Raw genomic sequence first — 26,656 nt, forward strand, 5'->3', positions numbered from 1 at the left:
GAGGTAGTAAGGGATACTATACCTAAGAGTGGTGGCCCCAGGAGGACAGGACAGCATTCCACAATGGTCACCAATCCCACGGCGCTGGAGAACCTCTGGGGTCCTACAAGGTCCATCAGTGTTTCAAACAACACTGAGCTGAGCCACCCAAATGCAAATCCAAAGAATCCCGCATAGACACAAAACCCAATGTAGGTGGAGGATAAAGGTGCTAGCAGATGACACACTCCATTTGCAACAACAGAAGCCGCAAAAAAATACTGAACTCGAGGTCTTATCCACTTGGTGTTGGCTACGAGTCCCATAGAAGGTCTAGCTACCATGTCAACAAAAGCCAGAATGGAAAGAAGGAAGGCAGACTTCTCACTGGAATAATGCTGACTCTTGCCATAATTACTAAGAAAAACCAGAGGGGTAAACAGTCCAAAAAACATGAGCACATTTCCGGACAGGTATAGCAAAAAGCCTCTGTGTGTGAACAGAGATAAGTCCAGGAATTTATTAATTGTTTGGAAGACTGATTGTTTCTCTTCTTTGCGGTTTCCTCCAATAAGATCTGTATTTGCATCACTTGCTCCCTTTTTCTCGTCAGATTTTCCAGGTTCCTGAAGGGCTTCTTTAGACCTATCTTTCCCCGCACTTGTTGGTGGGGGCCCTATTGGTCGCATCAGCGCTCCAGCTACACAGCAGTTTAGTAGGAGGCCCCCAAGAATTAGGAAGCTTCCTCTCCAGCCAAAGATACCAAAGAAAGCCTGATTGAGGGGGGCCAGAGTAGAGAGGAACACAGGGCTGCCTGCCATGGCCAGTCCATTTGCCAACGGTCGCCTCTTATAGAAATACTTGCCAATCATGGTCAGAGCTGGATTCAAGTTGAAGGCAAGCCCAAGACCTGGGAAGGAGGGGGAAAAGAATCACAAAAATGTCAGAAATATATTTGGAATTACTTAACCAAAGAAATTAAAATGAGAAGTATAAATAATACAAAGGAGACAAAAGTCCTCACCACTACAGGACATACTGTATAGTGGTTTGAAGTGTGGGATCTAAAACTAGATTATATGGGTTCAAACCTCAGCATCACTATTTACTGGCTGGTATCAGAGTGTTTCCTGATACGTAAAAGAGGCACACAGCATTACTTTGAGTAAAACACTTAGAAGAGTGCCTGGCTTGTACTAAGCACTCAATAAACGTTATTTTTATTATTGTTGCTTATATTATCTGAAGGTGAATAACTTTTTGTCTAGTCCTACAGAATTACCTGAGGAGTCACTGTAACAATAGAAGATCATTAAGCAGATAGACTAGAGACAAAGGTTTTACAACAGAAAATGCAATACAAAATTACTCCTTCTACAGCAGCACCAAAAAGTAAAAAAATGTGCAATTTATAATCACTACAATTGTGTAACTTTCCTAAAGGGTCAGAGAATTTTAAAAACCACATATACGGGGTGCCTGGGTTAAGCGTCTGCCTTCAGCTCAAGGTGTGATCCCGGCATTCTGGGATCAAGCCCCACATCAGGCTCCTCCACTGGGACCCTGCATCTTCCTCTCCCACTCCCCCTGCCTGTGTTCCCTCTCTTGCTGCCTGTCTCTCTCTGTCAAATAAATAAATAAATAAACAAACAAACAAACAAATAAATAAATAAAATCTTTAAAAAAAAAAAAAGACTGTTTAAAAAAACAACAACAAAAAAACCACATATACACATGCACAGTTTTTGGATAATAGAACACAGCATTATCAAGATGTCCGTACTCCCCAAATGAATGCATTAATTTAATGTGATTCCAATGAAATGTGATTCCAATGAAACGTGATTCCAATGAAATGTCAGTGCATTTCATTCTGGAATAGGTAAAATGACTCTAAAGCATACTTAGAAGAATGCATGGGAGTCAACCAGGAAATTTCTGGTGGTTCAGGAGGAATGGGACAAACATTACTGGATACTTAAATGGACTTCCAAAAGCTACAATCATTACAACAGTGTGGCTCTGACTCAGGTATAGGTAAACACTTATCAGTGAAAGTGGACAGAAAGTCCATGAACATACCTGATCATATATATATGATTTAATGTAAAATGATTTGTGATATATATATATGTGATTTAATGTAAAAGTGAAATTTCAAATTACTGTAGAATTATTCAATAAACAGTGTTAGTAAAAGTAAATATTCAGATAACTTTTAGATGCTCTCCCTGGCCCCTACTTGCTCCAGCTCCCTACCACTTACATTTAAGCTATTCACAAAGGCTTAAACCAATACACCAGGGCAGATCACTCCCCTATTTGAGGCTTCCCATCCATAACCTTTACCTTGGCCCTTACCTCCCTTTCTCATCTCATACCAGATCATTCTCACCTGTGCCAATAAACACACCCTTGACCTGGGGCTTAGGTTCCCCTAAATTTTCAAAAAGCTTGTTCCCTGTTGCTACTCAGATCTCTTGGTTAAAGTCATCTCTTCAGAGCGACCTACCTTTGTAGACTACCCAGTCCTTCCCTGTCAGACTATTTTGTTTTGAGGCTTTGTATAGCATTATCTCTACCTGATATTGTTCCTATTTATTCACACATTTCTGAGTAATACTGTCTGTCCGCTCCCACTAAAGAGTATGATTTAGCCCTAGTTGTTGCTCTATTCCCAACAAATCTACAACACTGCTTGACACAAACATGGTTGTTAATAAATATTTGAGGAAATAAAAGAGCAAATGAACAAACTAACCATGCAGGAACAAAGAGAGTTTTATATTTCTTCACATTTTATGTAAAATGTTTTCTTCCATTCAGAAATTTTAAATGTAAAAAAAAAGGGGAGGGACATATGTTTAAAAGTAGGCAAATATAACAGATTGAAAGACATTCCATACTCATGGAATGGAGGAACAAATATTGTTAAAATATCCATACTACTCAAAGCAATTTTTGGATCAAAGATTGGATCCAGTCTTCATCCAACCAAAGATGGTTCAAAGCAGATTAAATGCAATCCCTATCAAACCACCAACAGCATTCTTCACAGAACTAGAACAAATAACCCTAAAATTTGTATGGAACTACAAAAGACCCCCAAATAGCCAAAGCAACTGAAAAAGAAGAACAAAGCTGGAGGTATCACAATTCCAGATTTCAAGTATATTACAAAACTGTAGTTATCAAAACAGTATGGTACAAGAACAAAAAACAGACACATAGATCAATGGAACAGAATAGAAAGCCCAGAAATAAACCCACGGTTGTTGGTCAATTAATCTTTGACAAAGGAGGCAAGAATATGCAATGGGAAGAAGACAGTATCTTTAACAAATGGTGGTAGGAAAACTAAACAGCTACATGCAAAAGAATGACACTGGACCACTTTCTTACACCATAACACAATCATAAACTCAAAATGGATTAAGGACCTAAATGAGAGACCCAAAACCATAAAAATCCTAGAAGAGAGCAGAGGCAGTTATTTCTCTGACATCAGCTGTAACATCTTTCTAGATATGTCTCCTGAGGCAAGGGAAACAAAAGTAAAAAAAAAACCCCAAACCTCCAGCACACTAAAGGAAACAATCAACAAAACAAAAGGACAACCTACTGAATGGGAACAGACATTTGCAAATAACACATCTGATAAAGGGCTAGTAGCCAAAATATATAAAGAACTTATATCACACACACAAAACAAATAATCCAATGAAAAGATGGGCAGAAGACATTAGACATTTCCCCAAAGAAGACATACAGATGGCCAAAAGACACATAAAAAGATGCTCAACATCACTCACCAGGGAAATGCAAATTAAAACTACAATGAGATATCACCTCACACCTGTCAGAATGGCTAAAATCAAAAGCTGAAGAAACAACAAATGTTGGGGAGGATGTGGAGATTAAAAGAACTCTTATGCACTGTTGGTGGGCCAATATGGAGGTTCCTCAAAAAATTAAAAATAGAATTACGATATGATCCAGTAATTCCACTACTGGATATTTATCCAAAGAAGATGAAAACTCCAATTCGAAGGGATATATGCACCCTGATGTTTACTGCAGCATTATTTACAACAGCCAAATTATGGAAGCAACCCAAGTGTCCGTTGACTGCTGAATGGATAAAGAAGATGTGATGTGTATATATACAAAGGAGTATTATTTTTCTTAAGGATTTACTATTTATTTGAGAGAGAGTGTGTGTGCATGCAAGCAGGGAAGGGACAGAGGGAGAGGAAGAAAATCTCAAAAAGATTCCCCACTGAAAACAGAGCCTGAGACAGGGCTTAATCCCAGGACCCTGATATCATGACCCAAGCTGAAACCAAGAGTCAGATGCTGAATCGCTCAATGGACTGAGCCACCCAGGCACCCTGTACAATGGAATATTACTCAGCCATAAAAAGAATGAAATCCTGCCATTTGCAACAACATGGATGGATCTAGAGAGTATAATGTTATGTTAAATAAGCCGTCGAAGAATACAAATAGCATATGATTTCACTTATGTGTGGAATTTAAGAAACGAAACAAATGAACCAAAGGGCAGGGGGGAGACAAACCAAACAAAAACCAAAAAAACCCCCAAAAACCCCCCACAAACCCAGACTCTTAACTATAGAGAACACTACAGAGACTCTACCTATAGGGGAGAGGGGGGTGTGTAAAATAGGAGAAGGAGATGAAGACTACACTTCTCTTGATGAGCACTGAGTAATATACAGAATTGCTGGATCACTAGATTGTACACCTGAAACTAATACGACACTGTGCTAACTACACTGCAATTAAAACAAAATTTATAAGAAGTAGGCAAATATATTCATAATCTTGGAGTGTAGAACAACTTTGTAATAATGAAATACAAGACAAAAATCATAAAGTATTGAGAGTTTTGAATACCTGAAATTGTAGATGAAGAGGAGAAAAAAGCAGAGAAAAGACTAAATTAAAAAATTTTCTTTCAAACAAAACTCAACAGAAAAAAATTAATTGGGAACAGATATTGGGGGGGATGGGAAGTTACTGTTTAATGGGGACAGGGTTTCAGTTCTGTAAGATGAAACAGTTCTGAAAATGGATGGTGGAAATGGCTGCATAAGAATGTGAATATACTTAATACCACTGAACTGAATAATCAGAAGATGGTTAGGAACGTAAATTTTATGTTATATGTATTTTTCCATAATTAAATGTAAAAAAAAATTGGAAAAATAACTGTCTTATTTTTTTTTTAAGATTTTATTTTTTGGAGAGAGAGGGAGTATGAGAGAGAGAGAGCACACACGAGCAGGTGGGAGGGACAGGGGGAGAGGGAGAAGCAGACTCCCCACTGAGCAGGGAGCCCTACACGGGGCTCAATCCCAGGACTCTAGGATCATGACCTGAGCTGAAGACAGAGATGCTTAACCAACTGAGCCACCCAGGCACCCTGAAATAACTGTCTTATGCAAAGGGATAATAATTTAACATGTAAAGTTATTACACATTATTTTTAAATAGGTACACAAAAGCAGTCCATAAGCATTATGTACACAGACAATAAACAAAAACCCCCAAAACATAGCCACAAACATATTAAAAACATTTACTTTCCTAATAATCCAAGAGATTTAAATAAAAACCAGGAAATACTGTTCACCTATTAAATGATTCACCTGGCAATGATTAAAAAGGATAATATCCCATTGTGAAGGCTGTATGCCCTCTCACATTATGGTAAGCATGATCCTTTTGGCAATTTAGCTCATATGTATTTTTAAAAAACACAGCAGTTCCACTTTTACAAAGTTATCCTAAGAAAATATTCATGTTCACAAAGGACTACCAACACAATACTGTTTACTAATAGTAAGAAAATGTAAAAAATCAAAAACAAAAGCCTAAATACTGAACAATTAACTAAGGGACTGGTCAAATAAAATTATGGTACGTATTGGGGCGCATGGCTGGATCAGTCAGTAGAGCACAGGACTCTTGATCTCAAAGTCATGAGTTCAAGTCCCACATTTGTCATAGAGCTTACTAAAAAAACCTATTGTACATATCTACTCAATGGAATAACAGAGATTAAAAATCTTATCAGAATATTTAATGACATGGAAAGATGTTCCTGGTATCTTGTTAAATGAAAAACTGGTTACGAAACATTATCTGATCATTTTTTGTATTAAAAAAGGTTTTATGTTTGTGCACTGGAAAAAGTATGAAAAGATATACATCAAACTGTTAACAGTCATATTCTCTGGATTGTGAAGTTATGAGTTATCTTTAATATACTCATCAGCAGTTCATTATTTTAACTTGGTTATCAAAAAAGGAGGGAGGAATTATTAAGTGGGTCTTCTCTATCCCTCATAAATGTATTTGGACATTCTGCCAGGTAATTCCTGCTTTATATTTAATACTCTCTCCTGTTCCAGTAGTAGCTTATTCCCTCTGGGAGGAAAAGGTAAAGAGAAAGAGTAATAACCAATGATCACCCTTGTAAGAAGTTGCCAAACACATTTTATCTACCACCACTGACTATTCTTAGGAAAAGGGATGCAATCACCTCTTTCATTATTCATTCATTCAACAATGAACACCTACTGTATAACAGGAATTTCTTTAGAAGTTTGCTTTTCTAGTACCCTTTAATGTATTTGTAGCTCTTCAAAATGATAATCAAGTAATTTCTATAAGGCAGGAATTTCACTCAAAAGATCTGAAAGATGAATGTTAAATGAATAACAAATAGCCAGTAATAAATTAATGCTTGAAAATGAAATCAACAGTAACTCACCTCCAATGACTCCAATACACACATAAAGTTCATGAACAGTATTACAGAAAGAAGCTGCTATCAAGCCACAGCCTGACAAGCAGCCACCAACAATCATGACTGGACGACTGCCGTATTTATTCACCAGGACACTACTCACAGGACCTAGGAGAGAACCAGAAATTTAGTAGCACAGAGGAAAGGAACCAACTCCCTCATTATCTACATAAGGCATTGACATTAAATGACAAGTCCTTTAAAATAAACAGATAAAAACAAAGACAATGTTAAGAATATTGCTTTCTACATTTATTTCATAGTCAAAGGTATATTAGAAAATAAAGATGCTAAAAAACATTATCTTCTTTATTTATAAATATTGGATGAAATTTTACTGAAATATAAGACTCTGACTCTCTCCTTAATCGTCCTCTTATAAGGCAGAACTGGCCGAAAACACCTTGGTAATGGATGTTCATAGGCTTGTTGAAGTATCTAGGATATGATGAACATATTTAGTAAGTTTGCTCTGTTTTCATTTTTCGACAGGCACTCTGATATGATGATATTAAAGCATTACCTACACATTATCATAAATGTAGTTTATGTCATATTTTTAAAGAAGAAAAAACCTCTGAAAAATATGTAATTATTTTTTCCAAGTTTAGGTACCTTTGCAATTAGGAAATCTAAATTGAAAACAAAAAAAACTGTTCCCAGTTATACCTAAATGTCTCAGGAACTGAATTGAGTATTTCTTTTAGAGTCAACCTGGTTCATGCCTAAATTACTGTTTCACGGTAGAAATACTGTGGAAAAAAAAGCTTGCAGGAGATTAAGTCAAATAATGGTCAAAATATCTTGGATCTAACAACCCAGTAAGATAGGAAATAGAGTGTTATTTAAGATAATCAGATTAAATTTCCTCTGATAAACAGATGCATACCAAAATATTAGTTTTTCTTCAATGTGAGACAAGGAACTAAATAAAATGTGAAATATTATTAGGATCAGGAAGAAAAAGATTTGATGCATTTAATGTATCAGTTTTCAAATATTAATATCAAATGGGCTCTCCTTACTTGCTACAAATAGATATAATCTGTAATTCCCCTTCTCAAATTTTTAAGTGTTAATTATAATAAAGTCTTATTCAAACCAAACAATGTTTTAAAAGCTGTAACATGGGGTGCCTGGGTAGCTTAGTGAGTTGAGCCTCCAGCTCTTGGTTTCCGCTGGGGTCATGATCTGGGGTGGTGAAACTGAGCCCTGCATAGGGCTCCACGCTCAGCAGGGAGTCAGCTTGCAGATTCTCTCCCGCGCTTGTGCTGGCTTGCTCTCTCAAATAAATCTTCAATAAAAATAAAAACTATAACACAACTCTTAAGTAGACAAACAATATTTTCTGATTACACTGAATGACATTCATTACATTTTCTTTATAAAAGAATATACCTATGTCTGTACTTCATGGATATGGACTTGTGGGAATGGCAACTTTGTTTACATGACACCATATCCTGCCTGCCTGGTTAAGGTAGATGACTGCAACAGGGAAGATCACTGCAATGCATCAGTAGGGAAGGGCACACAAGGAAATGAACTGAAGTTTGAACTTTGCAAAGTCACAAAACTACCAAGAGCCAAGTTTCAAATCCAGCCCATTTTCTCCCTATTACATGTACTCCGTATTTTTGGAACTAAGCTATAAAGCAGAAGACATAAAAATTATGTTTTTCTTCTATTAGCACAGTAAATTCTGACCTTATTCTGTTCATTCTATAAATAGTTCCTTAGAAGACAGTAAGTCTATTTTTTAAAACAAATAAAGAATGTGCGTATTCAGAATATATTATTGGTTATATGTTGGTATATGCTATTTCCATAAACACTATGGAAAATTCTGCAGTTACTTATATTCTAGTACTATACTCAAAGTTGCAATATGATGCAGTTAAAAGGTCAGCTCTGACCCTAGGAAACCCAAATTCAAATTACTGTGTATGTAAGCATGCAAGAAGGAATCAAACCTTTTTCTTTTCTTTTTAAAGATTTTATGTATTTATTTGAGAGAGAGAGAAAGCGCGGGAGAGCACAAGCAGGGTTGGGGGATGGCAGAGGGAGAGGGAGAAGCAGGCTTCCCGTTGAGTAGGGAGCCCAACTTGGGGCTTGATCCCAGGATACTGGGATCATGACCTGAGCTGAAGGCAGAACCTAACAGACTGAGCTACCCAGGTGTCCCAGAATCAAACCTTTTGATATCCCAGTGTTTCAGAGGACTAAGTCTCTTTAAGGGCTGGGTCAAGAACTGGCTGCCAGGAGAGGCTTCAGGTCCAACCAAGGATATATATAAAGAAGTTTTCATTAACTTTCTAAGTCACTTCATGAAAATATTAGAACACAGCTGATCTGGAAATAATTTGAATTTACAGTTTGTGTAAGATGAAAGAATTAAATACTGAAAGAATATTCATGAAATATTTTCATATAAATGGTCATGAAGTAGATTTTGTATAGTCAGAATTACAAAGATCAAAATATTGCTACACTATTGACTTGTGAAGTAGAAGTTAATACTAAAACATCTGTAATATTAAACTAGGAACGTTAAAGACATTAGTGTGAAACTGAAAATATGCAAATTTACACTTTCCTGTTTAAAAAAAAATAGGAAAAACTCAAATAAATAGAAGAGTAGGCAACTAAAATCTCCTCCCGTAAAAATATACTTACACTCTAACAAGCATTAGTGCATATCTCTGAACCAAAGTACTAAAAAAAAAATTATATATATATACACTAAACCACTCATAGTTCAAAACACATTAGCGTTGAGGGTGTGGCCCAAATACATTAAGTTAAAGAATTGTGGCAGTTGAAAAACTGATGATAATTCTTAGGGGATATACTACAGGAGCCAATCAAAACAAAATAACCCATTTAGTAAAAATTCTGCCACAAGGCTCTCGATAGGCAATTTGTCTTTCAGAGTTATTTCAGGAAGGATGGCCCCAATTAGCTATCATTAAAAATAGAGAGGGGTACAGTTCGTACGCCTATTATAACACAAATTCAGAGAATTGTGCTAGTTATCTCTGGGTGAGGACAAAGAAGGAACTGTTTTCCCAGAAGAAAGTGTCATGTGCCATTAGTACAACTGACATCACTTACTTTTGATGCAAAATGCAAGTGGCTCTCAAGCTCTTTGGCAGCTCCAAATTACAGCACGTGAACCCCTGGTTTATAGTCAGCTTAAAGATATACTGTATGTCTGGATAATATTTATACCAATTTCTTCAAGCCATCATAGTCAAAACCTGATTAGAAAATCCTGGCCAGGGCGTGATCCCGGTGTTATGGGATTGAGCCCCACATCAGGCTCCTCCGATATGAGCCTGCTTCTTCCTCTCCCACTCCCCCTGCTTGTGTTCCCTCTCTCACTGGTTGTCTCTATCTCTGTCGAATAAATAAATAAAATCTTAAAAAAAAAAAAAATCCTGGCCAATGGAGTTCAAAGCCTCCAAAACTACTGGCTCTCAGAAACTAGATAATACCCAAAGTCCCTTTTGATTTCTCTGAACTTATAAAAGAAAGTAAGTACTACAATTTAGTGCTTATGTTCTCTTAAAAATACTTAATAGACAAAACAGGCATACTGTCAAAATTCAAAAGGTGTAAAATAAAAAGATAAACACTGGAAAAACGTTGTCTTCCCACTCCTGTTCCCAGTCACCTAATTCACCTCTCTCTAAGGCAACCAGGTTACCTGTTTTTTCTGTGCAATGAAATTATATATTTAAATTATGACTTCGACTATTTACTCTTGTTTTGTGAGTTTATGTTATTGTCTCAATAGGATTATAAACTCCCCAAAGGCAGGGATTAGGATCAAGTGTTCTCCATCACTCACAATACTAGCCTAGTGTGAAATATGTGCATAGGGCTTAATATTGGTTGACTCTGCCACCACCAGGTTATTGGAATTCCAAGAATTCCAATTTCAAGGTTTTACAGTTAAAATATAGAATCTTTATATTGGCTATTTTCACATGTAGCTCCTTAATAATCTGAGATACCAAACTGCCACCAAAAAGTAGCATTAACAGAGGTGAAAGTTTGGCTAACTAAGCAACAGGAGGCACCATCAATCTCAGTAAATAAATACACTTGGTTTTAGAATCTCTCACTAATCAACTGTATGTTTTAAGTATTATGGAAGGTTTTGACTTTTACATGTTACATTGTGATTTGATGTTCCAAGGTGAAATGAACAGTATTTTCTTTTATTTATTTTTAATTTTTAAAAAATTTATTTATTTATTTATTTATTTATTTATTTATTTATGTACGTACATATGTATGTTGTGTTAGTCACCATACAGTACACCATTAGTTTTTGATGTAGTGTTCCATGATTCATTGTTTGCATGTAACACCCAGTGCTCATTACAACAAGTGCCCTCCTTAATACCCATCACCGGGCTACCCCATACCCACACCCCCTTCCCTTCCGTAACCCTCAGATTGCTTCTCGGAGCCCATAGTCTCTCATGGCTCATCTCCCCCTCTGATTTTGGTCCCCCCTTCATTCTTCCCTTCCTTCCCCTAATGTCCTCTGTGCTATTCCTTATGTTCCACATAAGAATGCAACCATATGAAAATTGTCTTTCTCTGCTTGACTTATTTCACTTAGCATAATCCCCTCCAGTTCCATCCATGTCAATGCAAATGGTGGGTATTCATCCTTTCTGATGGCTGAGTAATATTCCATTGTATATACGGACCACATCTTCTTTATCCATTCATCTGTTGAAGGGCATCTCGGCTCCTTCCACAGTTTGGCTATTGTGGACATTGCTGCTATGAACATTTGGGGTGTATGTGCCCCCTTCTTTTCACTATGTCTGGATCTTTGGGTAAATACCCAGCAGTGCAATTGTGGGTCATAGGGTAGCTCTATTTTTAACTTTTTGAGGAACCTCCATACTGTGTTCCAAAGTGGCTGTACCAAAGAACAGTATTTTAAATGATGTTAAGTAACCAACTTACTCTCCACATCTCCTTTACAACATATCAAGACAAACAGAAGGGGAAGCAATGATGAAACTTAAGTTTAAGGTTCAGTTCAAATGCTTTTAGGATAAATAACATCACAAGGAAGAAGGGGAATATTTTACTCAGTTTTTTAATTCTAACACCATGAAAAGATTTTACCTGAGGCTTTGAACTATGCTATTCAGGTGAGCCTGATTTACTTTAATTCTCCCAACATTAATTCAAGAAAAATCTTTATTCGTCAGATGCTTGGGTGGCTCAGTCGGTTAAGCACCTGCCTTCAGCTCAGGTCATGATCCCAGGGTCCTGGGATCGAGTCCCGCATTGGGTTCCTTGCTCAGGGGGGAGCCCGCTTCTCCCTCTGCCTGCCGCTCCCCATGCCTGTGCGCTCTCTTTCTCTCTCTGACAAATAAATGCATAAAATCTTTAAGAAAAAAAAGAAAAAGAAAAATCTCTATTTGTGTTTATATCTTAAGAGTCTAGCAGAAAGCAATAAGAAAAATCAGCTTGTGCACATGTCATTTTTCTGAGAGCTTTTTAATGATAGCGAGTTGGAACAAATCACGGGCCCTCACAGTTTCTCATTTCTGTTTCAGAATACTACAGTGGAACAAACAGAGCAAGAGTTGTCATGGTTAATGGGAATGAAAAGATGTGACTATAACAGCAGGTCTCAGGGGTACTTACCTCCACCATACATGACAGCCAACATGATTGAGGATATCCATGACACTTCACTGGTGGTGGCACTGAATATGCCTTCAATTTCTTTGAAGAACACAGTAATGGATTTGGGAAATGCATAAGAGAAGCCGATGGAAATGAAAGCTCCAACTACTACTGCCCACCCCCAGCCTCCATCTGGGGGAGTGTATCCAACTGGACCTCCAACTGCTGGTGGCATTTTAAGTGTAGATGAATTCCAAAATGCAGTTCAAATCCAAATATCTGAAGGATATAAAATTAAAATACCATGTCAGTAATAAAGCACTTCTACCCTTTATAGCCAGCTCTCAAGTAACTGAATTGTTTCCCACTATTACTTTTCCAACAGAGATGATTTTCTAAGGACATTATAGAAAAAGTCTTAAAGCCATAGTATTGCCCATAGTAGCTTTAAGGAAAATAGCTAAATACCATTTAAGGAACGATAACTGAAATAAATCCTGTTCAATAAATATAGCCTTTGTATTTTAAATAAGCCTACTTGTTTCAGCAGTTAGTCTAATTTTTCAAATTACTGTGAGTAACTAACTGCCTCATTTGACTTATCTGCTTGCAAAATTCACGTAACACATGCCATACACAAGTTTCAGGCTTAAACACAGGCTTTACAAGTTTTCCCCCTTCCCCAAAATTTATTCTTCAATACTACTTTCTTTTTACCTTCTCTTATTTATATGCTGACAAGATATTAGGAAGTGCATACCTGAGTCACTAGATATGTAGCAATTTACAAAATAGATCATTCTGAGCTCACAAGTATTTCATTTAGCGGGCTGGAAAATTCAAGAAAAGTTTCCTTTTACCTACCTAATTGCTTTGATTCAAGGCATTTTTTTTCCCATTATATAAGAAAAGGCCCTCAACAACAGCTAGCCAATATAGTTAAACTCAGAAATTGAACTATGATGTCAAAAGATGGTACTTCAAATCAAAAACTGTCCCTTTTTCTTGAAGTCACCTAGTACTGAATGAATAGCATGGCTAGAAAATACAACTCCCTATTAAATTATGAATCAGATGATTGTGATGGTAGGCTTACCTGTTTTCTCATTAAGGTCTCCTTTTATTTATTTGAAGCTAACTTCTACCTTCTATTATAACTCATCCTGCAACACTATGTTAGCATGTCTATTTCAAATTATCTCCACTCAGATTTATTACAGCAATAAATACTGGTCACAGAGGACAAGTTCTCTCTTTGCTACAACATTCTTTAGTCTAAAATACAAATCCTAGCTTATAGTATAGTAGTAGTATAGTAGTCAACCGCTAAATACTGTTTCTTCCAACCCATTTGAACACTTCAAATATGATTTAAGACAATGAAGTTGCAGGGGTAGGAAAAAAACAGCCCAGAGGGGAAGTTTCCTAAAAGCAACAGTATAGGTTTCACCACTCCTACTCAACACTGTACTTGAGGTTCTAGCCTCTAGTGTACGCAGACAAGAAAAAGAAATAAAATATATAAAGACTAGAAAGGAAGAAGTTGTCTTTATTCACAGATGACATAATCGTCTATGTAAGCAATGCTAAGGAATATTTAAAAAAGGTAAGTGAACTAAAAATGAATTTAACTAGGTTTCAGGATATAGCAGTAATAAACAGAAATCATTTGTCTTTATATATAAACCAGCAATCAGAATTTGCAATTTTAAATAATACCATTTACAACAACATCAAAAAACTATTGAAGAGGGATACATCTAGCAAATAATAGGATGTATACACTGAAAACTACAAGATATTATTAAGAAATTAAAAAACAAAAGATAATCCATTCTCATGGTTTGAAAGACTCAATATTTAAATTAGGCAAATATTTCTAAAGCCACACAACAGCACATTTATTAAAAAGTGTATAAATTGGATTTCAAGCTATAGATTGGGAAAAAAAAATACAAAACATATCCAACAAGACATGTCCAAAACATAAAAAGACCTTTTATGACTCAGTAGTAAAGACAACAACTCAATTAAAAATGGACTAAAGAAATGGACAGATAATTTATCAAAGAAGATACATGGATGACAAAGAAGTACATGAAAAAATGCTCAAAATTGTTAGCCATCTGTGAAAAGCAAATTGTAATCAAGAGATACTAATACATATCTAATAGAATGACTAAAATTAAGACTAATATTACCAAGAGTTGGTGAGGATATGAAGCAAACAGAACACTATTGCTGGTGGTAAAGCAAAATAGTACAGCCAGGTTGGAAAACATTTTGGCAGTTTCTTATGAAGTTAAACATACAAACATATGACCTAGCCTTTACATCCCTAGGTATTATCTAAGAGAAATGAAAATATACATCTTCACGAAGACTTATATGAGAATTCTCTAATAGCTTAATTCATAATAGCCCAAAACTAAAAACAACTTGTCCATCAACAAGTAAATGGAAAAACAAATCATGGTATAGCCATATATTGGAACAATAAACACAAACAAACCATCGATGCATGCAAGAACATGGATGAATCGTAAAAGCAATATATTAAGTGAAAAAAGACTAGACATAAGACTATATACTGTCGGGTTAAATTTATATCAAGTTCTAGAAAAGGCCAAATTCTACAAATTCAAACAGATCAGGGGTTGAAGCGAAGAGGCTGACTGCAAAGCGGCCTTAGAGAACTTCTCTGGGTCATGGAAATGCTCTGTTATGATTGTGGCAGTAGTTAGCCATCAAATTGTATTTATTGTATGTAAACAATACCTCAGGGGCACCTGGTTGGCTCAGTGAGTTAAGTGTCTGCCTTCAGCCTAAGTCATGATCCCAGGGTCCTAGGATGGAGCCCCATTTGTTGGGCTTCCTGTTCAGCAGGAGCCTGCTTCTCCCTGTCCCTCTGCTGCTCTCCCTGCTTGTGCTCTCTCACTCTCGCTCTCTCAAATAAAAATCTTAAAAAAAAAACCAAAAAACCTGAATAAAATTGATCAAAAAATAGTTCAAAGACAGTGACAAAGAGGATAAACTCTATTCAGTGGCATGTGGAGATAATACAGAAGCAAAAGGTGATAGCAGGCAAATTCTCTCTTGGCTATCTGGTGGTTAAAAGAAAGAAGAGGGGGCGCCTGGGTGGCACAGCGGTTAAGCATCTGCCTTCGGCTCAGGGCGCGATCCCGGCGTTATGGGATCGAGCCCCACGTCAGGCTCTTCCGCTATGAGCCTGCTTCTTCCTTTCCCACTCCCCCTGCTTGTGTTCCCTCTCTCGCTGGCTGTCTCTATCTCTGTCGAATAAATAAATAAAATCTTTANAAAATTTTTAAAAAAAAAAAAAAAAAAAAGAAAGAAGAGGAAAAGGAAGAAGACAATGAAGAGGAGATGACACTCTCTTCTGAGAATTCATAGCTACAGGTCTGGACGAGCTTGTGTTTGGAAGGACAATGTCTGTGGGAAACCTCTGTGTCCTTTAGAGATATATTATGTTTGACTTTGCTTGCAAAGATTTCCCAACAGACAAAGCCCTGCCAAACATAAGCTGACAATCTAAAATTAATTTCTTTCTTTTTCTTTCTTTCTTTTCTTTCATTCATTCATTTAAAGTAGTCTTCATTCATTCATTCATTTAAAGTAGACTTCATTCATTCATTCATTCATTCATTCATTCAAAGTAGGCTCCATGCCTAGCATGGAGCCCAGCACAGGGCTTGAACTCACAACCCAGAGATCAAGACCTGAGCTCAGACCAAGAGTCAGATGTTCAACTGACCGAGCCACTCAGGTGCCCTGACAATCTAAAATTTCAAAACACATCAAGAATCAATTAACCATGAGTGAAGTAAAGCAATACAGCTGGATTAGACTCAAGAACTACAGGCATTGGATGTGAATATTTAAAATGATTAAAAGCATGAGATAAGAAATCAAGACCACTAAATAAAAACAAACAATACATTAGATACTATTAAAAGACCAGCTGACTTGAAACAGAACTTCTAGAAATAAAAAGTACACTCAATGAAATAATAGGTTAACCAGCAGACTGAACATAGCTGGAAAGAGAGGCCATGAATCTAAAGTATAGGTTTGCAGAAAATAGAATTCAGGGGAGAGCTTTATTCTGGAGCTGAGAGAGAAAGATTTAGAAACAGGGAGTTGAGAATGGGAGCATCTGGCATACATCTAATGGGACTTGGGAAGAAGAGAATGGAGAGAATGGGAAAGAGGCAATTTTCAGGGGTTAGTGGTTATGGCTATTCCAGATTTGATGAATAACATGAACCTATAGTCTGAGGAAACCCAACAAGATAAAGAGAAAAACCTTAAAAAAGAAATTGAGAAAATACAGATTACATAACCAAGAGATAACCAAACTGACAAAACAGAATTCTCATCAATTTTGAAAAACTCTCAGCCACTATGTCTTAAAATGTTCCTTCTTCCCCTTTCCCTTTCTCCACTCCCCTGAGAGTACAAATGGATGTGAACTGAACCTTCCCATAGTATCTACTTTCTTTCTCTTCTGAGTTTTCCATCCTTAGTACAATTCCATCTGTACTGAGAATCTGAGGCTTAGGACAATATCTTCCTCCAGAGTGATTTTCATTTACCTAGGACTATATAAACCTAGAATCTCTTCAAGAATATTTCAAAGACCAAGATACTTTGTTCATACAGATCATACAGATGGCTTGAAATCAGGCTGCAGTTCATTTGAGGACTGGTTTACCTCCATTGCACCTTGATTCCCATGGCACAGCCCTTTAGGATCCCAACCAGGAAGAACTGGATTTACCAGAGCTCTTACTCTTGGTGGGCCCTAAACTCTCAACATTTGTTCCCTTGGATCCATGAAGCTTTCCAAAGCACTACTCAGGCCACCAAGAGAGTTGCTCCTCCTTCTATAACCAGAAAGCCACTGACTCCATAATCGTATCACTATTGGCACAATTAGGAAGCCAGCAATATAAAAAGCTGCCAAAATCAAGTAATCATCAAAATCAGGAAGTTGCAATCAAAGGCTATTAATTTCTGCAGTTAGCTCCAGAACCATGTGCCTCCTATGATAACATCATCAAGATGGATCCCACATGCCCTGCTTCTCAAAATCTCAAAGCTAGTGAGAGTAGACATCAAGACTTCTGTTCTAATTCTGCCTTACAAATGTCATATGAATACACATGACTGGCAGAATTTAAATCAAATTCAGGAATATAATTGCAAGGAAGCCTGAGAAATGAAGTTTAGCTTTAAAGCCTCTGCAACACATTAATGTACACTAGAAAAGAAGACGTGTAATGATGCTAAACATCACTTCCAAAATATACCTTAGACATTCATGGTATGATTTATGTAAAATTTTAAATCATGCAAAACTATATATGTGTATATATCTATAAATCTATACCAATGTCTTTATAAAGAATATATACTGATACTATTATATACAAACATATACAAAATGGGTATACACAAAAATGAAAAAAAAGTGCTATAAAAGTTTCTAAATGCTTACCATTAATGTTTGTATTTATCTCATCATGGACTGGCAATACACAATAGATCAGCACTGATCCCGTGGGCCATAGTTGGTAGTGCTCCTTCAGAACTGTCTGGCAGAAGTGGTTCAAGAATGTTAGGCAAGGGCATCTTCCATATCCTACTGGTAGTGGAATGTCCCAAGAGGAAGTACTAGCCAAAACTGATGTGACCAGGTATAGACTGGAGGCCACCACGACAATTATAAATTTGTTCCTATCAGAAGTTTCCGTTTATTAACTTGTCAGGATGGGTGAAATTGTGTCACAGTATAATTCTCAACACCTATTCTTGTTCATTGGTGCAACAGACAGACAGAGCTGATGAGAAGGTGAAGTGTCCAGGGAAACAGAGAACATGCCATCCATTTCCTTTATAGAAGTTTAGACAGTATGAGGAGACATTTCTGAGAGTAGTCACAACCCCACTGAGCTGCAGATAGGTCCTAATCTCCTGAAGCATAATTCTCCATTGTTAAAGAATACTGTTTGCAAAGCCAGAATTGCTGGCTTATCCTGATTTCAGGCGCTCGGCCTATCCAAGGATCCCTAGTTTGTTCTCTATGTGAAAATAGTGTCAACATCCTAAAATAATATTCTTTTCCTTGGAACTCTTGTTTTACTCAGTATGTACATTATTATATGACACGTCATTACCTGCCTTAAGGTTCACTCTTGGCGTTATACATTCTACATCTGGACAAATTTATAATGATATGTATCCAGCATTATAGTATCATAATAAGTAGTTTCATGGCTCTAAAAATCCTTTATACTCCCAATATTCATCCCTTCCTCTTTAACCCCTGGCAACCTCTGATCTTTTTACTGTCTTCATAGTGTTGCCTTTTCCAGAATGCCAGAGAGTTGGAATCATAAAGTATACAGCCTTTTCAAATTGGCTTCTTTCACTTAGTAATATGCATTTAAGTTCCCTCGAGGTCTTTTTATGGCTTCAAAGCATATTTCTTTTTAGTGCTATATAATAATATTCCTCTGTCTACACGTACCACAGTTTATCTGTTCGCCTACTGAAGGAATCTTGGTTGCTTCCAAGTTTTGGCAATTATGAATAAAGCTGCTCTAACTTCCATGTGCAGGGTTTTGTATAGACAAAAAAAATATGTACTGTCTTGTATATTAATTTTACATCTAAAATTTGTTATTAAGCTTAAGAGTTACATAGAATAGAATTTCTGGCATATTATATGTTGTGTTCTATGTGCTTTAAATATATTTGTCGAAACTTTCGTGCTAACAATTTAGCACGATTTATAGAAAATACCATATAGTCTAATTGGCCAGATTTCTGTCAAAAAAAGTCAAACATCATTTTAATTGAAATCAATGTGTCAACACTATCCCTGTGGTAACTAACTATGTCACTTTTTAAATCTAATTCTAACTTAAAGAAAAAAGTTTGTTGTCCAGAAGGAATAAACTCCTGCCTCCCCCAATATTTCTCACTTAATGTACACTCTGTGGGACAATGTACACTCTGTGGGACAATGCATTCTGCAATTTTCTCTTGTTTGGAGGCACCCCAGAGATTTTGATAGTATGGGGGCACTGAACCATAGTCAGAATTAGGATAAGCGAGAGATATACCTTTCTTTCATAATGGGGTTCAGGGCTTTTGGAGAAAACAAACTGAAAAAGGAACAAATGAAAAAAGGAGAAGACCCCAGGCATCCATTTTCAGGAGAGATGATTTTTAGTTCAGAGTACATCTGAATCTGAAAATCTGAAGAATAATTCCCTTAAAAATATAACCCAGTTTAAAGATCTTTGTCCTAGGGTATTTCACCTACCTATGGTTCAGGATGGATAAAAATATTTACAAGTTGAAGCTTCTTAAAATTTCTATTGAAATAAATATAAAAAGCTATGTAATTGCTTTGTTCTGCTAAAAGAAAGTCTCAATTCTAAAATTATGTTAAACAGAACTGTTCCAAGCATTAATTTTATGAGTTTTTCTTTCATCTAAGTATGAAAAAAGAGAAAAACACTTGAAATTTTTCAAAGAACACTAAAAAGATTACTTCGCCCCAGACTGTTTACATACATAGAGAGATATCCACACAGACAGCAGAGCTATTTAATGCATCAAGCTCTGACTCGAACAGCTAATACGTGCTGGACGTGATTAAACTTTGAGCTTAGCTGCCAGCTATGATTTGTCCTGGTTAGTTAAAGCAGTTACAGTTTTTAGTCACTAAGACTTGCCCCATCAGGTTAGTAATACCTTATTCCATAGTGTCAAAATTCTATTTAAAACTTAAAGAAGCTTTAAAAAGATTCAGAAGGAAGAAGTATAAGAGAATAAAAATTTTGAAAACAACACTTCAGAAAAACAGATATGGATTCAACACAATTCTGCTATCATCTGACAAGTGACTCTCCTAATTAACTTAAAAAATTCTGATGATACAGAGTAAAAAAAAAAATTGTGTAATATCATTATCTAAATATATTATTTCCTCTTAAACTGACCATATCTCAGCTATTAACAAAAGGGTTCATACAACAAGTAAATTATGAGAGCAGGCTCCCTCACACAGTATTCAGAGCCCCATCGAGGAGGAGTACTCAAGTCCAGAGGCTAAAAGGGATTAAAGTTTAAGATTTTAATCCTTACAGTGTGCACAGTAGCCTTCCTATTAGCTTAGCTATTATTTGATGACTTTCTTGCAGTTCCCTGAAAATGATGGGGAGATTTAAAAAAAAGTGATGTGGTGATGAGAAAGTTAACCATCAGTTTGCCTTGTAAAGGACAATGGGAAACAACCTTAACTTCTTGGCAATGACCATGGTGCAAGAATCACCTAATTTCTCCTCTAATCACCTTCTGATTTTTTTTCCTTTTCTCATGACTCTCAGGAATTGTGCAAGTAAACTAATCTGGAAAGCTGAAGTTGTGCTCCATACCCCCAGGCTCTGCCCCCACTCCAGAACAGAAGAGTTAGAAAAGCCCTTGGAAATAGTACTACTCATTATGTTCCCCACACTTTCTCCATCAACATTTAAAACAAAGCCATTGTCATTTCCTAAAATGACAATGGCCAGTTTATGAACTTAAAAGAGGCAGAAAGTATCTAAAATCAATAATCTTAAAAAAATTTGTTACTAAGTGTAGACTAGTTCTAGGTTTCAAATTCACATGGAAACATTCACATTGAAAATCCAGAAGGCTGATTTACTGAAGCTATTGCTGTTAATGTGGCTAAGCTACTACTCTTTACAACAGGCCCTAGTCCAGTTTCATGGTTTACAGAACTACCTGCCTCAAGGTAGATCCCAAGATTCAAGGTGTAGGAAACCTCACCTTCTTTTACCTCCTTTTCTACTTGAAACAGAACAAAAAGAAACAAAAGACTGAACAAACAGTAAAAAAACATAAAGCACTAGTGAAAGGAGAAATAACTGTGCTATTTGTTAGCTAGCCAAAAATACTCAGCAGTTATGAAATACACGACTTTGATCAAATTCAATATAAAGAACCTAGAAAAATATAAACCTGGCTCTGCAAACTTCCAACTGTTTGTATCTCCCTTACCACTGAGGGCAAATCCGACCAGCACTACAAAGAGTTAAATACACTATTCTTGAAGAGAAATTAACAATTTCCTAATTGTTAATCTTAAAGAAAAACTTGGGGTTTGTCTTTCATAATATATGAAAATTAATTGTAGATCTTCCTTTTATTTAGCTCATATTTATCTATAAAAAATCAATATTTTAATTACTAATAATTTCTAGATTTTTTATTATTTACACGGTCAGACTATCCTACCCATAGATATAAGATAGATTTCTTTTCTTAATATAACAGATCTCAAAGTTTTTGGTCTAAAGCAACCTTAAGCAGATACATAGTTGTACAAGGGAGTATTTTAATAGTCTTTTCAGATAACTGTGGATATTTTACTTTGACACTACACCAAAACTTGATAAACTATTATCTATCATCTCTTAATGATTAGTTACAATGTGCGATCTAAGGATTCCAACCCTGAATCTTGTGGTCCTTGAGAGGCCCATAAGCCACACTTTGAGAATGGCTGTTGTTTCAAGTCATTAACTCTACTTGATTGCAAAAGTAACTAAATTGATATTTATTGGTTTTTAGTTTATTCAGATTGTATATCATCTTGGTGCATTCAACTGAATCAGAATCTCAGTGGGCTAGGCAGTATTTTCTAAGTGCTTTTTAGTAAATAATGATGTATATAACTTGAATGTATTAATTACAGAAAAAAGCTGATGCACATATATACAGGAAAGGGTGGTAGGAGATGATGCAGAATGGACTATGTATCAATGTAAGTCATGTCTATTTAAACTATATATATGTGTATTTTATATTTTGATAAAAATTTTAAATCAAATATTTAAAATTTTTATATTTATCAAATATTTTATATATAACATCATATATAATAATTACATATATTTATCAAATATCACTTATTAAAATAACTTTGAATAAGGATGTCAAATCTTTCCTCTTAATAGTCAGTTGAAAGGAAAAAAATGTGGTAATTCTGTCATAAAACAAAATAATAATTTCCTTTCCTTTAAGAGTTCTTTGGCTAATTAGGCATTCCCTGTCATCCTCCTCACATTTTTTTTAAGGATTTATTTATTTGAGAGAGGGACAGAGAGAGCACATGTGCACGTGTGCACGGGTGGGGGGATGAGTAAAGGGAGAGGAAAAGAGAGAGTCTCAAGCACACTTGGTGCTGAGTGCAGAGACAATGGTCGAGGTGGGCTTGATCTCATGACTCTGAGTTCACCATGTGAGCAGAAACCAAGAGTCAAGACACTCAACCGAATATGCCATCCAGGAGCTCCCTCTCATATTTTTTCTGTTGTCCCAAATACCGTATGTATTCTTAGAGAGTATTTTCTACCCAAACCAGGAATTTGTTCTAAGTTTTTCCCAACAATATATACCTGTCAGGACCCAGAGAACCATGAAACAGATGAAACCTAACATTTGTAACTGTCCTTATTTCTACTGTGATCTAGAAAAGGGCTGCTGTTTCAAGTAAATGTATCATGTGCCAAAGGGTATGTGATGAAATGAAGGGTGTGTGTTTGAACTAAGGGCCTTTCGCCACCTAAAATAAGACTGAAGGGTGTATCAGAAGTCAAGAGACAAGGGTTTCTCAAACATAAACAACCAATACCCTTAATTTCCAGCCCTTCTGCCACCTCTTTTCGTTGTGGTCTTATGTACAGATTGTTCAAGCATAACACTTTTCTACGTTATGAATGACAGCTTTCTATGAAGGATCTTCCTTAAATACTAGTCAACTACTTTTTGCTCAGTTGAGCAAAACCTCAAGGTTAAAATTTTTTGAAAAGGCTGAAATATAAATGTATCAATAACATAGAGACATGTGAACATAAAGACCCAGTATTGAGAAAGGCTTCCAGAGTATAGAATTTAGTGCCACCACCAAATGACATGCATCATAAATATTCCTGGCTTATTTCATGAAATGGGTTTAAGTTTTCCTATAAGGCTTCATGGCAATCAATATATATTACCTTTTATATCAATATATCACTATTATAGTAACAGAGCTACTTTTGCTGTACCATCAACAAAGCCAGGCAAGCTATTCAATGAATGACAAACATGGGGAAACTTTGGCTATTTGCAACTTTAACTACAAATTCCCTAAGAGGGGCACATGGGTGGCTTAGTTAAACATATGACTTTTTTTTTTTTAAAGATTTATTTATTTATTTTAGAGAGAGAGGGAGAGAAACAGGTGTGTGGCCAGGGGAAGGAGCAGAGGGAGAGAGAATCTCAAGCAGATTTCCCGCTGAGTCCTACATGGGGCTTGATCTAACTACCCTGAGATCATGATCTAAGCCGAAATCAAGAGTCAACGCTTAACCAACTGACCCACCTAGGGGCCCCTAAACATCTGACCCTTCATTCTCAGCTCAGGTCTTGATCTGAGGGAGTTCAAGCCCCACACTGGGCTCTACACCAGGCACGGAGCCTACTTAAAACAATGAAAAGTAAAAATAAATAAATCCCATAAGAAACTAGAGAATGCCCAAGACTTAACAGTAAGTGAAAATCAATTTTTGCTTATTTCTGCTTGACTGGGCCTACACTGATGCAGACTTCCAATTAATTTTTTTTTAAAGATTTTATTTATTTATTTGACAGAGATAGAGACAGCCAGCGAGAGACGGAACACAAGCAGGGGGAATGGGAGAGGAAGCAGGCTCGTAGCGGAAGAGCCTGATGTGGGGCTCGATCCCATAACGCCGGGATCACGCCCTGAGCCAAAGGCAGACGCTTAACTGCTGTGCCACCCAGGTGCCCCAGACTTCCAATTAATTTATCTTTACTTTGTTTAATGCTCTACAACATCTTATGATGTTGCTGTTAACAACCCTAATTTTTAACATGTCAATCCTAATTTCTTGTAGTTGTCTTTAAAAAGAGGATTAGGGGCACCTGGGTGGCTCAGTCAGCTAGGTGTGGGACTCCTGATTTTGGCTCAGGTCACAATCTCGGGGTCATGAGATCAAGCTCCGCATCAGGCTCTGCACGGAGTCTGCAGGAGATTCTCTCCCTCTCCCTCTGCCTCTGCCCTTCCTCCTGCTCTCTCTTTCCTTCTTTCTCTCTCAAAATAAAAATAAATAAAATCTTACAAGAAATAAAAATTGAAAAATTAAGTAGAGGATTTAAAGTGTTATAAGTACTACAGAGAAGTGACAAAGTTGATCAGATCTGCAAATGAACAAACTAATATACAAGCTTAAAGGTAGAGAATATACATATATGTATGTGTATATATGTCTATAAATATGCATATGTATACATATTTACTTATTTAATCCTCTTTTGTCAATCTCAGCCAATGTCATACTCAATAATCTGAATCTGTAACGCTCTTTAATTCTCCTTGTAAGACAATAATTTCTGTCATCCATATTTTAGGCAAGTGGGTATGGGAAAGAAGTATGCTTCCTGTTATGTATAGAAACTTTCGATTCAGGTTCTGGTTTCCCTGCTGAGGGTTAATTTTAGTATTTTATTTCTCTTTTCTCCCCATGCAATTTTTTGCAAAGGTAAGTAATCCACTTGCAGACTTACAGAATAGATAATACTGGTATGTATTAATATGCATTTTAAATTGAGAATAAAGTTTCAAAATAAGGAAAAGAGAAACTTCTACTTTTAAAGTCTCACTTGCAAACTATAAGCATAATCAAACTAATTCCAATAAAAATATCTCTCCCTTTGGGGCACCTGGGTGGCTCAGCTAGTTAAGCGTCTGCCTTCAGCTCAGGTCACAATCCCAGCATCCTGGGAACAAGCCCCACATCAAGCCCCACAATAGGCTCCCTGCTCAGCGGGGAGTCTGCTTCTCTATCTCCCACTGGCCCTTCCCCTGACTCAGGTTCTCTCTCATTCACTCTGTACGTGCACTCTCTCCTCTCTCTCTCAAATAGAGAATCTTAAAAAAAAAAAACAAAAAAAAAAAAACCAAAAAACCTCCTCCCTTTAATAATATAAAACTCAAGATTGCATGAAAAATTGTGAAATTGTTAAAATGTTTATTTTATAAAAAGATTTCAAGAAACTATTAACTATTTCTACTCCAGCTGACAAATAACAAACCATGAGAACAGAGTAAAACAATGAGACCCAATTTAGTTTCTTTTATTACTAGGGTTCTGGCTCCCACTTTTCTAAGAATAAGTAGGTTTCTTTTAAGGGGACATAATATGAAAAACATAAATCTTCAGTTTAACATTGCTCCTAATGAATTACTATTTCAAGAAGAAAAAAAGTGAAGCTCATTAGCTATCAAATACCATCCAGGATGAAAAGTAATAGTGTTATAACACAAAGAAATGAAAAGACATTCCATGCTCATGGACTGGAAGAACAAATATTGTTAAAATGTCTAGACTATCCAAAGCAACCTATACTTTTAATGCAATCCCTATCAAAATACCAATAGTATTTTTCACAGAACTAGAACAAGCAATCCTATAATTTGTATGGAACCAGAAATAGCCAAAGCAATCGTGAAAAAGAAAAGAAAAGCTAAAGGCATCAGAATTCCAGATTTCAAGTTAAATCACAAAGCTGTCGTAATCAAAACAGTATGGTAATGGCACAAAAAATAGATACACAGATCAATGGAACAAAACAGAAAGTCCAGAAACAAACCCACAATAATATGGTCAATTAATCTTCAACAAAGAACATTCAATGGCAAAAAGACAGTCTCTTCAGCAAATGGGAAAACCGGACAGCTAGCTACATGCAAAAGAATGAAACCGGACCACTTCTTACACCATACACAAAAGTAAATTCAAAATGGATTAAAGATCTAAATGTGAGACCTGAAACCATAAAAATCGTAGGAGACAAAACAGGCAGTAACTTCTTTGACACTGGCCATAACAACTTCTTTCCAAATAGGTCTCCTGACATAAGGGAAACAAAAGCAAAAATAAACTATCAGGACTACATCAAAATGAAAAGCTTCTGTGCAGTGAAAAGAAACAACAAAACCGAAAGGCAACCTACACAGTGGGAGAAGATATTTGCAAATGACATATCCAATAAAGGATTAGTATCCAA

At 36.3% G+C, this 26,656-nt stretch overlaps 1 protein-coding gene across 4 annotated transcripts in view; it reads right to left on the bottom strand.

The window, feature by feature from the left end:
- SLC16A1 (solute carrier family 16 member 1) overlaps positions 1 to 26,656 on the bottom strand; it is a 44,229-nt gene that overhangs the window by 2,268 nt on the left and 15,305 nt on the right. For 2 of the 4 annotated variants that reach the window (XM_034654124.1, XM_034654127.1), the window contains exons 2-4: positions 12,503 to 12,763; positions 6,782 to 6,925; positions 23 to 889 (exon numbers count right to left, since the gene is read on the bottom strand). In XM_034654124.1, the coding sequence (XP_034510015.1) occupies positions 23 to 889; positions 6,782 to 6,925; positions 12,503 to 12,719 (1,228 nt within the window). In that variant the 5' untranslated portion in view covers positions 12,720 to 12,763. Of the gene's footprint in view, positions 1 to 22; positions 890 to 6,781; positions 6,926 to 12,502; positions 12,764 to 18,002; positions 18,100 to 26,656 lie in introns of all 4 variants that reach the window. The other 2 variants (XM_034654126.1, XM_034654125.1) reach the window with 2 other exon arrangements.

Source organism: Ailuropoda melanoleuca, chromosome 2 (genome assembly GCF_002007445.2).
Source record: "Ailuropoda melanoleuca isolate Jingjing chromosome 2, ASM200744v2, whole genome shotgun sequence".
NCBI lineage: Eukaryota > Metazoa > Chordata > Mammalia > Carnivora > Ursidae > Ailuropoda > Ailuropoda melanoleuca.